The sequence below is a fragment of the Triturus cristatus genome, chromosome 4_2 (assembly GCF_964204655.1).
Source record: "Triturus cristatus chromosome 4_2, aTriCri1.1, whole genome shotgun sequence".
NCBI classification, from domain to species: domain Eukaryota; kingdom Metazoa; phylum Chordata; class Amphibia; order Caudata; family Salamandridae; genus Triturus; species Triturus cristatus.
The window spans coordinates 236,469,918-236,485,233 of NC_140586.1; the positions used below are offsets into that span (position 1 = coordinate 236,469,918).

At 42.2% G+C, this 15,316-nt stretch overlaps 1 protein-coding gene across 1 annotated transcript in view; it reads right to left on the reverse strand.

Annotated features, from left to right (window-relative positions):
* Positions 1-15,316, reverse strand: part of MFNG (MFNG O-fucosylpeptide 3-beta-N-acetylglucosaminyltransferase) — a 129,307-nt gene that overhangs the window by 54,684 nt on the left and 59,307 nt on the right. The window contains exons 2-3 of the mRNA XM_085601363.1: positions 5,901-5,949; positions 3,348-3,450 (exon numbers count right to left, since the gene is read on the reverse strand). Coding sequence (XP_085457489.1) covers positions 3,348-3,450; positions 5,901-5,949 — 152 coding nt within the window. The remainder of the gene's footprint in view (positions 1-3,347; positions 3,451-5,900; positions 5,950-15,316) is intronic.

Consider the following 15,316-nt stretch of genomic DNA (forward strand, 5'->3'; position numbering starts at 1 on the left):
AGTTTTGCGATTCTCTAATCGCGATTTTCAGCGAATCGCAATTTGAGAATCGCATAATGCAATGTATGTGGGATTTGCTTATAATTTTGCAAATCTCACATATTCCTTATTTGCTAATCGCAAATTGAGATTCGCAAATAAGGAATACCATCCCATTCATTCCTATGGGCTAGTAGGCCCGTAGGAATGAATGGGAAGGCATTCTCAATTTGCGATTAGCAATTAGAGAATCGCAAATTGAGAATGCATTTTCAAGGGTGCCAGGGTGTCAAAAGGACACCCTGTTGCACCCCTGAAATGTGCATGTGTGCACATGTGGCACACATACATGCCCTAAGGGCATGTATGTGCGCCACATGGCACTTTAAAAAATGCGAAATAGTGCATTTTTAAGTGGAATCGTAATTTACCACCAACTTGAAGTTGGTGGTAATTTTCGATTCCTTAAGGCCAAATTCCACTTTCTTTTGTGCTTCTTACATTGCATTTAAGGAATCGCACTTTGCGATTCCTTTAATGCAATCGCAAAGTAAGGAAGCGTAAAATGTATTATTCCTTATATTGCGAGGAGGTTTTTGTGTGCTATATTGCACACTGCTAATTTTCAATCGCAAATGCTAAAAATTCGCAGAATTTCAGCGTTTGCGATCGCAAATTGACTTCATACATATGGCCCATGGTTTACAACTATCAACCTCCCAAATGTTTCTTTTTCCCTATGATTACACATTCATTATCCTTAGACAATTCTATACTTCCTCGCACACACCTACCATTAGATATTTTTTTTCCCCCATATGGCATAATAAAAATATAAAATTAAATTGCAACATACTCGTCTCAAAAGATTGGACTCATTAAAACTATTATAAATATATAGAACACCTTTTCTCAAAGGGTCATCTCCTTACATTTCTTAAATTGCAAAACACATTTAATATACCCTCATCCTATGCTTCAAAATAGGCACAATTAAAACCTTTAATCCTACACCTCTCTTCTTCCCTACTGGTTCCGCAACATTGTCATCATCTCCCACTTTAAATTTTTTCTTGAAGTGAGTGCCTCTCAGGGTTTGGATACTGTTCCTAAAGGCAGAATAAAAACCATAGTGAATTGAAATGGGAAAATTACTTGCAACAGTATTTCCCTATTCAGACCTAGACCAAGATTTGATCTAAGACACACTCCACTTCTTGCTCAGCTAGCACCATGCAAACACTATTCTTTTTTTTTATAACAAGGTATTTCTAAACCCACATTTGCTGTTTAAATCTAAATTATCATTAGATAATAAATGCGGGTCCTGTAATGCTGAAATAGTAATGTTATGCATATGTTTTTATAATGTCCAAAAGTCAGTATATTTTGAATTCAAGTTTGGGACAAGGTTAATGATACCTGTCCAACTACTATACCATTTGCTAAAACACATATCTTTTTAGGTGGTTCATCTTCTCTTTGACATAATAATGTTATGATCGGAAAGTTTGTTGACTTACTTCTTGCAATCTCTTTACAACTTATTACTTCTAGATGGAAGGATACTAAAATATAACTTTCATCAGATGGTGGAATATGCTATGTCATAGATTTGACAGGTTAAATATAGATTCCACACAGCTTCATATTAAGAGAGACATCCATTGGTTACCATTTATTTCCTTTCTATCTAGGCAATCAGCCATTCGTTCCAATCCAAATACCATGTTTGAACCACCATGAAGTATTTCAATATATCTCTTGCAGGTAATTCTTTATAGACTTCAATTAGTCAGTTGTAAATTTGTATTTCATCTATTTTTAGGTTCAGTTTTTTCTTCTCTCTTTTTCTCGCTCCTCCTTTTTCTTGCTCTTTTTCCTTGAAACAAAAACTCTTACAAATGCTACTTCTCTTGTTACCCACTTTTACTCCCAATATACTATCGTTATGCAATAGTTTGGTTCCGTGTCTTGTTTCCTATGATGTGCTTAAGTCCTGTTGATAGACACAGTGGTTCTTATCTGGTTTTTATATTGTATTTGTACTTGTATTCATTTAGATAAAGCATTTTCAAACTAAAATAAATAATATTAAGGATAGAATATTGAGGGACAAAATATTGAAAGGTAAGTGTGTATAGGGAAGCATAGATTTACTATTTCTAACACCACATATATGTACTACATACCGCATAGGTACACACATGTGGAGTTTGGTATAGAAATTCTAGACTTACCTGGCAATATATTTTTTCGATATTTGGTCCTTCGTGTTCTGTCCCACAAATATTGTTATGTCATATTGATTTGTTTAGTGCACTAATCACCTGCGATGGTATCCATGCGCTTGGGTGGGTGTATAGGTTTGTGGTCCCCAAGGTGCTTATAGTAAGATCCAGGTCTTCAGCTTCTTGTGGAACTCAAGAAGTGAGGAGGAGGCTCTGATACCATGTCTTGGGTGCAATGTTGGAGATGAGCGACCTCCAGTTTTGCTTTTGTGGAAGCAGGGAATGTGTGAGAGTGAGGCAGAGCGTAGATGTCAGTTGGGTTGGTGAAAGTGAATGCGGCTGTTGAAGCATTCTTGTCCTGTGTTGTTTAGGGCTTTGTATGGGTGCATGAGAAGTTTTAATTGACTGCGCTTGTGAATGGGGAACCAGTGAAACTACCAGAGGTGTAGTGAGATGTGGGTTCAATATTCATGGTGCGCATCAGGTTTATAGTTAGGATGAGGATATGGGGTAGGTTTATACTTAGGAGTTATGCTAATGTTTATGATTAGATTAGGGTCAACTTAAGTTTAGGGATGGGGTAGGAATATAATATTTGATCGAGTAAGGGACAGAATTAAAAGATAGGGTTAAGTTACGGTAATGAATGACTTTAGGGTTAACTTATGAAAGGGGTCTATGGATGAAGGTTTGGGCTAGGTTATGTTAGGCTTACAGATTAGTTTAGGGTGTGGGTTACAGTAAGAGAGTGAGTTATTGTTGAGAAAAGGGTACGGTTTAGAGTTGGGGTAGTGGAAAGGGTAAGAGTTTTATTGTTGCCTGGAAAAGAGGATGTTAATTGTACTTTTTACCACTACATTTTTAGATTGGTTTATATGAAATACCTGGAAATTACTACATTCTACTAGGATCTTTGTAGGTTCTACATTTTTGCACTCTACATTTGTGTATGAGACTGTTTTACACATATGCAGTACTCCCACAAACTCACTAGTTTGCCAGAATTGTGGAATTCCAACACGTTATGCTCAGCCTATTCCAATGCATCAAGAAATTATTGCATCCTACCAACCATCCTGTGTAATACTTCTTCCTTCCGCACTGCACTCATTCCTCCCCTCTTCAACACCAGCTCACCTCTTTCCACTGGCCAGGAATGCGTCAAGTTCGGCAGCCATCTTGCAGGAGAGTGCCTGATGGCTATGCTGGTCAGAGCAGTTGGTAACCACAAGCCTGGGACCTTGAGAATCAGGTTGCGAACGAAGAGAAGGCAAAAGCAGCCATAGAAAGATAGAGAGGGAGCTGTGTTAACAAAAATGGATATCTTGTCTTGATTAGTTTATTAGTCCCTCATTGCACTTGACATGAGTCTTAATGCACTAAAAATATAAAAGCTCAAAAAGGGGAACAAAGGTGGGACAGAAATAAATATACCAAATAAAATTCCCCTATAAAAAAGAAAAACACAAAGTGCTATTTCGCATATTATACCATCTCAATAATTTGGGTTTTATAGTTATTCATAATAGGGAACTGTATGCCCTTATATCACTAATGTTTCATTCTACCAGGATGGATAATTTAAATAAAGCACCTAAATTGGCATATCTGGCTTTCACCTCATCTGGCTTTTCAAATTTCCAAATACTTCACTACTGTGATTAAAGCTCAGTTTTGATGTTATACAACAATGCATTAAATATATTGATCCTAACTTTAAAATAAGAGAATACAGTTATCTTTCAACAACTCGTATGCATATCAGTTTGTGTGATCACTAGAATAATGTATGAATTTTGTGCACCTAAAACATTAGCCCTTAAGCCTCCTCATTTCTCCTCCTCATTTCTGAATTAGGCAGTGCCTGAAACCCCTAAGTAGTCATGCCTTCCGCTCTGCAGTAGTTGCCATCCATTACACAGCACCCGCTGGAGTTGAGAGGTGTTATGTGGTGGCATGCCTTTCCGGCTAACGACTTGTACCTCTCGACCTGTACCACATAAGTAGGAATAAATATGCATGATGAGGTGCCTCAAGCAAATATTTTTTCCCAAAATTCTACAACCAGCCACAATTACAAGTTGGGTACCAGGAGGCCAGCAGGGTGTATACATTTTGCTTGTGTTATCCTATAAAGTGTGCATGGGGGTTCCAGCTCTACCAACCTGCATGGTGCCACTTTGCATCACACAATATCGCCTCTCTTCACACAGTCACCTGGTGAAGGGCTGATATCACACGGTGTGCATGAGGTGAGCTGGGAACCCTTGCAGATAGTTTGTTTCCAAGTAGGTTCTGTGCTTTCGATGTTCTTCATGGGCGTTTTAACCTCCCTAGGACAATAGTGCCAGCCTCAGTAACTTTTGTGTTTTGTTTATTTGCTTTTAGGAGTAGGAGGAGTGCTGGGGTCTAAGTGCTTCTTAGGCAGTGCTTAGCACAAAGCCCCACTCTCTCCAAAGCCATGCCCTTGGCCTCCTCACACCAGACTTCTCTGAGACATCACCAGCTGCTGAGGAGTTCCCTCCCTCAAATTTCTGAAAGAATAGGGCTCCCGCCTTCCTCAGCCATTGATTTACATTTTGCTATTCTGGAAGGGTCCATAGCTTGTAGCTGAATATGAATTTATATGAAATCCTAAGTTTTCTTTTTTAACATGATTACAATCTCTCTGTTTGGGAGGGGCATGCTAATACAAAACACCCACCCACAAATGAATAGCACAATTGCTAATCAAAAGCTACACTTCTAAAGTTACTACAGCCCTAAATGTCAAACCAGGCTCACACGCAATCCAGCCCAGCTTTGGAATAAAACAAGCACCATACATGGCCAACCACTGCTGCTGCAACACTCTTCCGTAGAAAACAATGGAGGCAGCGCAATAAAATAAAACCCCATAGAGACTATTGTTTCAAAAATGAAATTATATTGACATTTTTATCGATTTATCTATCTATCTATCTATCTATCTATCTATCTATCTATCTATCTATCTATCTATCTATCTATCTATCTATCTATCTATCTATCTATCTGCCTATCTATCTGTCTATCTATCTATCTATCTGTCTATCTATATATATGCTCATGGTTTTATTACCACTAATATATAGGAATACATATATATACATATATATCAGTATTATAAAATAATAGTTATTAATTAAATCTCGTATTTTTAAAATGTAATAGACATAATTAACACAATCAACCGTTTACCCTGTTTAATGAAAAAATAATGTAAATAAGTAGCATATTATTTTGAATAAATTAATATATTTAACTACACTATTTCATACAGATTTAATGTGATGAGATGCAAAATTGTATTTTCATTCAACGTTTAAAATAAATATATATATTTAATTTAAATTTATATTTTGAACAATACTTTTTTTAAAGAATAATAAACTGGAACATCCCTGTCCAGTTAGACCATTGTTCGTGAGGGTGCGCACACTGGACACTGTGACATCCAGTGGCCAGTCACAATTTTGCACATGGAAATGGTTCGATTGGTTGTATTGCTTTGGAAGATAGAAAGGGGAAATGTGTTCTAATTTCAAAGAACATAGGCAGAGGAGAAATTGGAAATGGTTTCAGACTTGTAAATCAATATTTTATATTCCGCTTTCAATCTAAACTTTATTGCTGTCTTGTAGATAGAAATTTTACGGCTTAATGTTTTACCCAATTGCTTTCTGAGGTCTCCGTCCTCCTCATCAGTGAAGACGTAAGTCTGTTAAATAAATACAAAAAAAAGAAAGCGAGAGAATGAGGAGAGAAAGGGAACAGTGGAAGTGAGGTGCAAGCACAGTTGTGGGGCATACATAATAGTTTATTATTGTACACACCTTCAGGCGCTCTGAATTCCAAACCACAGCACTGCCCATTAAAAGCACTGATTTTTTTCGGTTAAAAGGAAATGCGCCTGAATCTCTGGGAACAAACTTCAATAACCGGATATTTAATAAAATAGCCCACCAGCCAATCCGGACAGCGAGTCGAAGAGTGTACAAATCAAAACACTGGAAAATGTTTAATTGGTCATTAGTCTAGTCTTATTCATTTAAATGTTGATTAAAAGTGTAACCACTTTTCTATCAGGAATAATGTTGATCAGGCAACTTAAACATTATGGGGCTCATTTACAAGCCCCTTGCGCCACTTTTGTGTCACTTTCCCCATGTTAACAATGACGCAAAAGTGGCGCAAGGGCCTTGTAAATCTGTCCCTATGTATTGAAGAAAAGTGGTTGAGTGTTTAACTGCCAGTCCTTCAGTCTCCCCCAATTTTTTGAAGCAACTGTCATATACATGTCAAATTGTGTGTCACAATTGTCTTTGTTCCAGTGTAAATTAATATAGGAAGATATTGTTGATATTTTTACAGCTTATTCATTGGAAATTCCAAATACAGCACAAAGGGTAGAATTCCGAGTTGGTTAGGGTTTTCTGAGCAGAGGGTCGTGTTTTAAAGTTAAGTAGTATTTACCGCACCAGCTAATTACCGAATGCCTTCAATACCTCACCCTTCGTTAAATTTAGACAGGACAAACCCACCGAAATTTAGCAAGGGAAAACAATACCGTATTTGCTGTCACATGTGGATTTTGATGCAATAACCACCAATATCCATGTGTTTCTACAAAACCTCAGAATACGTGATGTTTATTGCACCTGATAAATTCTAAACTCAGGGAGTCGGGCTTTATCAGGTGCGATAAATAGCTCCGCCTAGCTCTGTTGATGTGAGCCCGTACGGACAGTTTCTCCTCACCACCTGCATCTGCCATCTTCCTCTTCTCTTTATTCGCCTTCTGACTCCTTCGCCCCTTGCCTCTCATACCTCCCTCACATTCAGGAGCAGGCTGCTATTGTGTTTCAGCTGAGACAATAGCAATTCAATCTGCCATTCCTCAGTCTTCAGTTCTTGCTCTCCTATGTCAGGGAGTGAAGGCCCAAATAAGAGTGGCCTAGAAAACACACCACTCCCCCTCCTTCCTAGCCGCATAAGTACTCATACGTCAGGAATCGGTCATTCCAGAGAGGGAATGATCCCCTATTACAAGTTGGACCCGAGGCTCCTATGAAATCAGGCATTAGCGGGGGAATCAAGGATGTGGCATCTGATTCTTACTGTACTTCCTTATATTCCCCAACATTTTCATTAGGACATTTCTGCAGCTTTAGGCGGCCAAAGTATCTGGGTGAAAAACACCTGATCCGTAGAGTTACCACCAATCTTGTAAATTCCTAATACCAGCTCCATCAAGAATAATGTTTTTTTGGGGGGGAGCTATTTTTATTCTATTTTTAAACATTAGCCAGCACAGGATCAGTTGAGTCATGCATGCAATAAATTCAACATTGTTACTAATGAATACCACATTTAGAAATACAGAGGTTGCATTACATAATTTCTCCACTGGCACCCCCACCTCCCTCCTCTTCTGTGAGTTAAACATGGCCCCCACCCAATACATCCTCTTGGGAAACAAAGATATCGACCAACTAGTTATAAATCCTGTGTGCAGGGCCTTGTGTTGTCGGGTTCAGCCCCAGTCATCTCTAGGTTGTAATATCTTAACCATGGTTGCCAAATTTTTCTAAACTTTTGGGGCACCCTCTAGCGGCATATGTAGCTTTCTCTGCCCCCATATATAAGTCCATGCAGGCGCGCCATGCTGCCATAGTAGGCACCTCTGTTTTACCCCAGTATCTGGCAATGTCATGCTTAGCTACTATGAGCCCCAAATTGATCAATAGGAGTTTGTACCTGGGAATATCTATATCTGTGTTAATGCCCAAAAGGACATATTTTGGATTCATAGGGCTCTGCAGTCCCAATATATCACTTACTTCCTTAAGTATTCGTGACCAGAATCTCTGTATTTGCTGGTAGTCCCAGAGGGTATGTATGTTGATACCTTGGTCTGCTTCACAGCGCAGGCAGGTAGGTGTTTTTGCCCTGCCCATTGTGTGAAGTCGTGCTCTGTCGCAGTACACTCTGTGCAAGATTTTGAACGGCATGAGCAGTTGACGGAGCTTGATAGCCACTTCCCTCTGGTGCATCAGCACCGCCTCCCAATCTATGTCTTCGAGTGTGTCTGTGGTTTCCTCCTATTTGTCCCTAAGGGCCGTTGGTCTATCAGGAATATTGTTTATGAGGATTATATATGTCCAGGAGACTGCTTTTGAGGACAGCTCCTCTTGTAGTAGTCTCCCTTCTAATGGTGCATATTCTGGGATGTTAGTCACATCTGGTTTTTGCGTCCTCCAAGCATGTTGTAGCTGTAGGTATTTGTGTGGTTGTTAATTGGACAGTTGCTACTCAGCTTGGAGATCTGTGAAGGTAATTAAGTCTCCTTTCTTAATTATGTCTCCCAGCGACGTGATCTCAACTATATCCCAACCAGTAAAGCCCTGTAACTTCGCCTGCTCTGGCAACCTCCTACCCTCACACAAAGGTGTCACTTTGGTTAGTCTCTTACCCCAGTTCATCTGCCTCTCTGCCCCTTTCCATGCCTCGATCGCTCTTTGGCCTCGTGTCCCAGCACCTCCGTATAAATAATGAAGATAGGAGTACGTCCGAAACTGGAGCCTCTCAATGGTGTATGTAGAGTGGTCTCCTGTGGCATGACACCATTCATTAATAACAATTAGATGTGCCGCTCGATAATATACTTGAATGTCGGGCAAGGCTATTCCCTCGTTATACTGACTGCGTTGCAGCATTTGCAATGCCACTCTAGGATGACCCCCATCCCACAGGAGTGTACGTAAGTCACTGCTAAATATAACATCCGGAATCTTGTGATATGTGTTCTGAAGTATGTATAGTAATTTTGGAAGTGTTATCATCTTGTACATTGCCGCTCTTCCTAATAATGTCAGGGGGAGCCGTCTCCATCTGGCCACATCGCCTTGAAATTTCGCTAGGACTTGCTTAATATTGCCGTTAATGCATTCAGCCATGTTTGTTGAAATGAACAGTCCCAGATATCTAAAACCCTTTTGCGTAATCTGTAGATGTTCTGGTATTGAATATGTATCTCTAGGGCCTCCTATAGGATATAGGCTCGATTTCCCCCAATTGATATTATATCCAGAGTGCTTCCCATATTTTCGGACTAGTTGGAGTTGCAGGGGAAGTGTTATGTCAGGGTTGGTGATATAGAGCAAAATATCATCTGCGTACAGGGAAATCCGTTTGCCTACCAAATGTCCACTAGTATCTTGAAAACCACTGAGTCCTGGGTGTGTCCTAATTTGGCACGCCAACGGCTCCAGGACCAGCGCGAAAAGTATAGGCGAAAGGGGGCAGCTCTGGCGGGTCTCTCTCTGAATGGGGAAGTCAACAGATTTTACTCCATTGACTCTGACTCTGGCTCTGGGTTGGGCATATAGTAGTTCCACCCAGGTCACAAATGCTTGTCCAAACCAAAAGCTCGTAAGGACACCCCTCATAAAAGGCCAATGAACTGTGTCGAAGGCCTTTTCTGCGTCTAGGGAGAGGAGCAATTGTGGGGTGGTCCTGTCTTTTACTGTATCCAGCCAATTAGCAAGGCGCCGGGGATTAAAATGCGTGGCGTGGCCAGGCATGAAACCCGATTGGTCTCGATCGATCAGGGATGTGATTACGGTTATGAGCCTTGTCACCAGTATAGAGGCCAAGATCTTCGTTTCAATATTTAGAAGTAAGATTGGGCCACATGATTCGCAGATCTCTGGGGGTTTGCCTGGCTTGGGTATAACTACAACTGTGGCTTGGCGGAGATCTGGTGGCAGTATCCCCTCTTTCTTTGCTTCTTGGAACATCTTAAGGAGGTGGGGAGCCAGCAACCCAGCATTTTGTTTGAAAAATTCTACTGGAAGGGCCATTAGGCCCTGGGGTTTTCCCTGATTTTTGTTTAATTATGGCCTCCTAAACTTCCGTTAGAGTAATTTCTGCCTCTCAGGCATCTTTATCGTCTTGTTCTAAAATAGGGATCATTATGTTTTTAAGGTATGACATTGTCTGTGCATAATCTGCTAGAAGTCTAGCTTCGTAGAGTTCTATATAGAAGCGTGCAAAGGCGTCTGCTGAAGTGTGTGCAGTTGTGTGTTGTACTCCCTGTTCTTGTATTTGGGACACCCAATTTGCCTCTCTTTCCCTTTTACCCAGCCATGCCAGGAGCCTCCCTGCTCTATCTCCCGCTTCATAGATTCTATGTTGTATGGCCTGAATTTGGTTTTGCACCTCTCGCTCAGTCAAGTCCCTGAGTTCCCTACGTGTAACTGCCAGTTGCCTTAAGTGGGCGGTTTCATTATCCAAAGTTATGGTGCTTTCTAGTTCCAGGAGTCTATCTTCTAGGATTTCTATTTGCTTTACTTCCTCCCTGCGTTCGCGCGCAATAGCATCTTGTATCTTACCCCTGAGTACTGTCTTATAGGCTTCACAGAGAGTAGTATGTGAGGTCACCGAGCCTTCGTTTTCTTGGAAGTATATCTTAGTCTCCATTTTGATTATTCCCCTAATGGATTTGTCCCGGAACTCCCATGTGTTCAATCTACAGTCAGGTCTTTGTCTGTTACCATTGCCTACCACTGTCAAGTAGAGAGGTGAATGGTCTGATATACCCTCTCGCCAAATATGTTACCGTATCTACTGCCCATATTTCACCTGCTGGGGAAAAGAAGTAATCCAATCTGGAAAAAACCTTATGCACCCCAGCGAAGTAGGAACAGAGTGCGTTCTAATGGGTGGTGTTGTCGCCAGAGGTCGATGAGTCCCTGCGAGTCTACAAAGTCTGCCAGCGGGGTAGGAATACACATTCCTGTAGCTATGTGTGTTCGGTCTAGAATAGGGTCAATGACATAGTTGAAGTCGCCTCCAATGAGGTGCGTGGGTGCATCTGACTCTAATAATATCTTAACAATTGCCACAAGGGTTTGATTTTGCAGTCGTAGTGGGGCTTGTACACTAATTAACGTGAGTTCACGTCTGCCCCAGTACCCCTGGACGGCGACAAAGGTCCCATTAGGATCTATCCAGGTTTTAGTTGTGTGAAAGGGTGGATTTTTTTTAATGAGTATGGTGACACCCCATGCTCCCAGGGAGAATCACGCACGGGCAAGGGTTGTGTAGGTCCCCCTGCCAATGAAGGCGCACTGTGTGCCCCGAACATGAGTTTCCTGTAAGAGGACGATATCAGGTTTAAGGCTCTTGAGATACCTGGTGACCAACCCCCTTTTGATTTTGCTTCTCAACCCATTAACATTCCATGTCAGTGCTGTATAAGGTCCGTCATTGGTATGCATGGTAGCTTTTTATCATAATGTGTGCTAGTGGGTCTACTCTTTGGGCGCCTGACCTCTGTTTCTGCCTGTCTGGTGTAACACTTCTGCTTTTGGCTATGCTGGGAAAATATTAAATAAACAAACTGTAAAACCTTTCCATCCTAACTCTATCCCCCACCCCACTCTCTACCACTCCCTACACCTATTCCCAAAACTATCAACATGACAACTTTGACGTGAGATCTGTTTTAGAGGTCTGTAGTCCCACCCAATCCCCACTCCCACTACGTTTTAATTAACACAATGAAGGATATGAAGCTCCGGGGGAGAGTTCCACTCGAAAGCGTGGTGGGCAGTAGTGTCTAGAGAGGGGGGGGTTCATGGCAGATCCACACTCTGTCTGCCAGCGGCTCTACCCTTGTTTCAGCCTTCTTCACCACTCTTCTCTTGTTGATGGCCTGTGTCTTCTTTGCTCCGTTATACGGTGCTCTGTTCTTCAAGGCGATTAATGTTCCTAAGAAGTGGATGATCAGTGTCTGTGACCATATGGGATTCTTTATCAAAGTGACCTGGATGACTACTGTCTCTCTGATTGGAATGATTCTCCCCCCCTCGGCTTGATCTTGAGGCGAATCTTCATCGATTCCGACCGCATCTGTTTCTCTGCTCTACGTTGGGATCCCTCAATGGGGTCTCTATCCGTTTATTGTGCCATCCCCTGAGCAGATGCCGCTTCTTTACTCTCTGTGGCCTGGGCTCCCACTGTGTTGTTGTGTCTTTGGGTTGTATCTCTCCAGTTCTTGTTTCTTTTTGCTGCAGCATGGGGTGTTCCTCTATCCAGGCCATGCCTCTTTTGGGATCTGGAAGAAGTGCGAGGTGTCTTGAAAAATAACCTTAAGCTTAGAAGGGAAAAGGAGCATATACTGGATCTGCATAGCTCTCAGTTTGACCTTCACTGAGTCAAATGACCTCCTCATCTTCTGCACTTCCCTAGAGTAGGCAGGGAAAATCATAATGTTGGCATTAGCGAGCTTGAGCTCTCCCAGACGTCGTGACTCTCTGAGGATTGCATCACTATCCTGATAATTCAGGAATCTTGCAATTAGGGGTCGCAGGGAGGCACCAGGTGGCAGCCGCGTATTTGGCATCCTGTGGGCCCGTTCGATGATAAAGCAGGGTGAAAACATGGCCGCAGTGAGTGAATCGCGCAACCACAACATCAAGAACGCCACCGGATCCGGGCCTTCTGATCCCTTCGTAAACCCAATAAAGCGTAAGTTGTTCCTGCGTGCCCTGTTTTCCACGTCATCCACTCTCCATGCAACATTTCTCATTGTTGCCTGCAGGTCTTTAACATCCAAATGCAGTTTGTGTGTCGTGTCTTCCACCTCTGAGATGCGAGTCTCAGCATGGGTCACTCTTTCCGCCACGTTGCCCATGTCTTGGTGTAAAAGGGAGACCCCAGATCTAATTTCTGCCATTTTGCCCTCGATGGCATCTCTAGAGTCTTAGATCGCCTGGAGGATCGCCGAGTTTTCTGGTAGTCCCGTGGGCTCTCCCCCCGCTGTCATTGGTGGTGGGGGTACTTTTGTGTATTTATCTAGGTTGCACTGCTTCTGGGCTTTCAGTTCTTTGTCTCTTGCCATTATGCAGGTTGCAAGGTTGGGTCAGTCAATGATTTAATGGGTGTTTCCGCAATTCTCGACGGAGGGATTCCAGTTGGGCGTGTCATCTGTATTTTCAATGGTCTCGCAGCGTCACCATCTCAGTGTCTCTAAATTATCCAGAGAAGTATATCAGATGATATTATTGTGTTTTTCTTCTTGTCCCTAGTTTTCAACGAGTAAGGCCTCCACTCCTAGATTTCGATCCTCTGTTCGTTGCACAGGACACTGTGAGGGGGCAGTTCAATAACCCTTTCAATAGTTGCACAAAATCTTGCGTAACAACTCTGCACAGCGCCCTGGGCAGCAGGTCTGTCCGTCGCCTGGACTCTCCGTCCGCGGGATGGGTCTCTTTCCCCAGCTGGTGCCCACTTCGTTGGTGCTGCGATTGCTGGGTCTCTGTCTGTCTCTATCTAACCGAGACTCACTTGGCAGGGCCGCCTTACCCGTCCACTGCCTTCCAGCTCTCCCGAGGCCGGCTGCCACCCAGGGCCCCGCCGCCATCGCAAGGCGATCTGTCTTCGAGGGACAGGGGGGCTTCAGGCAGCTTCCACCCACGTCATCTGAAAGAAAACCTTCCCTTTGGACAGTTCCTCAGATTGAGAAGGAGCTGCACAGAAACATCGGATTACAACAAACAAGCAAAGGACCTAGCTGAGAAACGAAGAGTATGGAAATACCCTCCCAAGACCATTGCGAAGGCAAAGAAAAGAGCATGAAACAATCACAGGGACGCTCTTTTAGAAACCTATGAAAAAGGTGAGACAGAAAAAGACAAGAGACCAATATGCATAACAACCTTCAGCATAGCATCAGACAAAGTCTCAAAACTGGTGAAAAAAAATTGGCGGATTCTTAATAGTGGTACTTTAAACATACCAACACCAATGTTCTCACACAAAAGGGCAAAATATGTAAAAGACATACTAGTACACACCCGCCCTAAACCCCAAAACAAAAATAACCAACAGGTAATTAGTACTTCACCAACAGGCCACCATCCGTGTGGCAACTGTAGTGTATGCCATCTCACTACTACTACCAAAAAGGTTGTTTTCAACACAGGAAAATCATGGGAATTGCGAAAATTCACTACCTGCAACACTATGGGAGTTGTATACCTTATCACATGCTGCTGCGACCTGCATTATGTAGGGATGACCTCCAGGAAAATAAGCACAAGAATCTGTGAACATCGAAGCAACATCCGGTGCCACAGAGCAAGCACCAGGATGACAGTGCATTTCAATAAACACTAGCACACCCCAAATGGCATGAGATGGGTAGTCCTAGAACACATTAAACCATGTGAAAACTTGGAACAGATCCTATTAGAGAAGGAACAAAGATGGGTGTTCAAACTGCGTACAGACACCGTAGGGTTGAACAATAACATACCATGGGGACAGTTCCTGAGGTGAACTGCCCCAGTTAACTGTTAATATATAACTACACACAGAGGAAGCAGTGTTGTAACAAACTCTTCTCAGATAGCCACTATTCCAAGGCAATGAACGTATTTCTCCCTGATCATCCCACTCAACCACAAGACACATTGTGGGCCAGTAGCTGAAACAAAGGGATATCAATACAACATTAACCATCCGTTGTTTTGCCAAATTCTATGTGTGTCCCTTTTATGTGTGTCCTTTTTCATGTATGTCCCTTATTATGTTTTCACTAGCCACCTCAAAAACCATATGTCATAGAAAACAAATGAAGGTCGTTTTTTTTCAAGTATCTCCCGTTTTTCTCGTTTTCAGTCAAACACGGGCCAAACATTATGATGAAACATTTGACCAATCCAAAATGGCCACCAAAGAAAACCCTCAATACAAGGGTTCGATTCCCCTGTTTCCATGAATATAAAACCCCTCTCACACACATTGCAATTCATTATTAAAAAAGCCAACTATGAATAAATAACAATTTTATTTTTCATTAAGCCAACAGTCCGCATTACAGGTTACGAACATTAGAAAAATGGCGCCCATATCATGCCATAAGAAATGGTGTACAAACGATACGCGCTAGTCTCTCTGAACACGACAACATGACTCGTCTGTTTTTACACGACTACAAAAAGCGGCACCGAGGCACAGACACACTAAGATGCGGTCGAGCCTGGGACTAGCAGGTCACACAGACGGAGGGTAGCCGA